At 24.7% G+C, this 2,262-nt stretch overlaps 2 protein-coding genes across 2 annotated transcripts; one reads left to right on the top strand and one right to left on the bottom strand.

Moving 5' to 3' along the window:
• Positions 1–51: 51 nt before the first annotated feature.
• ENU1_004480 (DEAD/DEAH box helicase, putative) lies at positions 52–1,206 on the top strand (the record flags this gene model as incomplete). Its single annotated transcript, XM_008856512.1, has 1 exon — positions 52–1,206. The coding sequence occupies one exon, from the start codon at positions 52–54 to the stop codon at positions 1,204–1,206; it is 1,155 nt and encodes a 384-aa protein (XP_008854734.1).
• Positions 1,207–1,300: 94 nt separating this feature from the next.
• Positions 1,301–1,891, bottom strand: ENU1_004470 (hypothetical protein; the record flags this gene model as incomplete). Its single annotated transcript, XM_008856511.1, has 1 exon — positions 1,301–1,891. One exon carries the CDS (start codon positions 1,889–1,891, stop codon positions 1,301–1,303), a length of 591 nt encoding a protein of 196 aa, XP_008854733.1.
• Positions 1,892–2,262: the final 371 nt, after the last annotated feature.

Below are 2,262 nucleotides of genomic sequence, written 5' to 3'. Positions count from 1 at the left end.
AAAAAAAAAAGGGTTTTTGTTTTTAAGAAAACAAATTTTTTATAAAACAGAATGAACAAAACAAAAGAGAATATTGAAATTTATGAAACATTTGAAAGTATGGGATTAAAAGATGAAATACTTAAAGGAATTTATCAACAAGGATATACTAAACCATCAGGAATTCAACAAAAAGGAATTGTTCCAATAACAAAAGGAAGAGATGTTATTGCACAATCACAATCAGGAACAGGTAAAACAGCAACATTTTCTATTGGGATTTTACAAAATGTAGAAAGTAATAAAAGAGAAGTTCAAGTAATAATAATTTCACCAACAAGAGAACTTGCAGTTCAATCTGAAAGAGTTATTAGTGGATTATCACAATATATGGCTATTCAAGTAAGAGGATGTATTGGAGGGAAAAGTGAAAAAGAAGATATTAAAGCAATTGAAAAAGGATGTCAAGTAATAAGTGGAACACCAGGAAGAATCATGGGACTAATTAAAAAACGAGTAATAAATGTTAGACATATTAAAACACTTGTTATTGATGAAGCTGATGAAATGCTTAATAAAGGATTTATGCCAATTATTTATGACATATTTAAATATTTACCTATTAAACGGCAAATTGTATTATGTTCAGCTACACTTACACCTGATGTTATAGAAATAGGAACAAAAATAATGAATAAACCAATAGAAATATTAATTAAACGAGATGAAGTTACAGTAGAAGAAATTAAACAATATTTTATTGAAATGGAAGGAGAAGAACAAAAATTTGATACATTATGTGAAATTTATGACAGTATGACAATTACACAAAGTGTAATATTTTGTAATATGAGAAAAAAAGTAGATTGGCTTACAGAAAATATGATGAAAGCAAATTTTCCAGTAATTTCAATGCATTCAGAAATGCCACAACAAGAACGTGATTATATTATGAATATCTTTAGAAAAGGAGAAAAAAGAGTATTAATTACAACAGATGTTTGGGCAAGAGGTATTGATGTTACTCAAATTTCATTAGTCATTAATTATGATATGCCATTAAATAGAGAAGTATATATTCATAGAATAGGAAGATCAGGTAGATTTGGTAGAACAGGAATAGCTATCAATTTTGTCTTAAAAAATGAAATGGAAGAATTAAGAGATTTAGAAAGATATTATTCAACTCAAATTAATGAATTACCTGAAAATTTTGCTGATTTATAAATAAATAAATAAAAACAATTAATTAATTAATTATTAATGAAAATTTAATATTAATTTATTAATTTATTTATTAATTTATTCTTTTAAATTTATTTTAATTTATTCCTTTTTTCATTATTTGTATTGCTGTTTTTATTGATATTATCATTGTTTCTATTTGATCTTCTTGAAGAACTAAATCAAATGAACTTGTTTGTGTATTAATATGAATAATAACATATGGTTTAATACTTTCATTAGTAATTTCATCTTTTCTTATGATGTTGTATTGAATCCCTTCTTTATTTTGAATCTGTGGTAATTTAAGTGTCTTTTGTGTTAATATCCCTTGTAAACTTTCTTTATATTCTCCATATATTTTTGATATGCTTTCTGCAATTTCTATATCCATTCCAATTTCAAGCTCTTCTTCTAATAATACTTCACTACTAATATCGTATTGTGCTGACGAACATATTACAAATCTGATTGCGGTAATAATCCCTCTTAAATCTGACTCGCTCAATTGACGTCTTTCACAAATTTCAGTTATTTCTTCTTGCTTAAATCCTTCTTTCTTTATTATATTATTAATTATTTCTATGCTAATTTCATTAACTTCTTCATTACTTAGACGTTGAACTGTTCCAATTTCTTTTAAAAGCCAATCTGGAACATTTAATCCTCCACAAAATTGGAATTTCATTCAATTCTTTCTTTTCTTAGTTTATTTTTTAGTTTTCCCTGTTTTTTTTCTTTCTTTTCTTTTATTCTTTCTTATTGTTTTGTTCTTTTCCTTTGAAAAATTTAACAAATATGTTTGCATTGCTTATTGACTAACATCATTGTGTATTGTAAAGAAAAATGTTCAAGACATTGAATTCAAACATTATATAAGAGATTGATTCACAATATCATTAAATTGAATTACATTAATATGAATGATAAAACAAATACTTAGAAATTAGAAAGACAAAGATACAAAGAAAAACAAATAAGAAACAGATAAATACATTGATGACAATGATTATACAAATAACAAACATAAATGATTAACAACAAATGATAGAGAATAGA

The sequence above is a fragment of the Entamoeba nuttalli genome, assembly GCF_000257125.1.
Source record: "Entamoeba nuttalli P19 unplaced genomic scaffold asmbl_1978, whole genome shotgun sequence".
NCBI lineage: Eukaryota > Evosea > Mastigamoebida > Endamoebidae > Entamoeba > Entamoeba nuttalli.
Note: the sequence above shows the minus strand (reverse complement) of the source record. Positions and strands in the feature narration are given on the sequence as shown.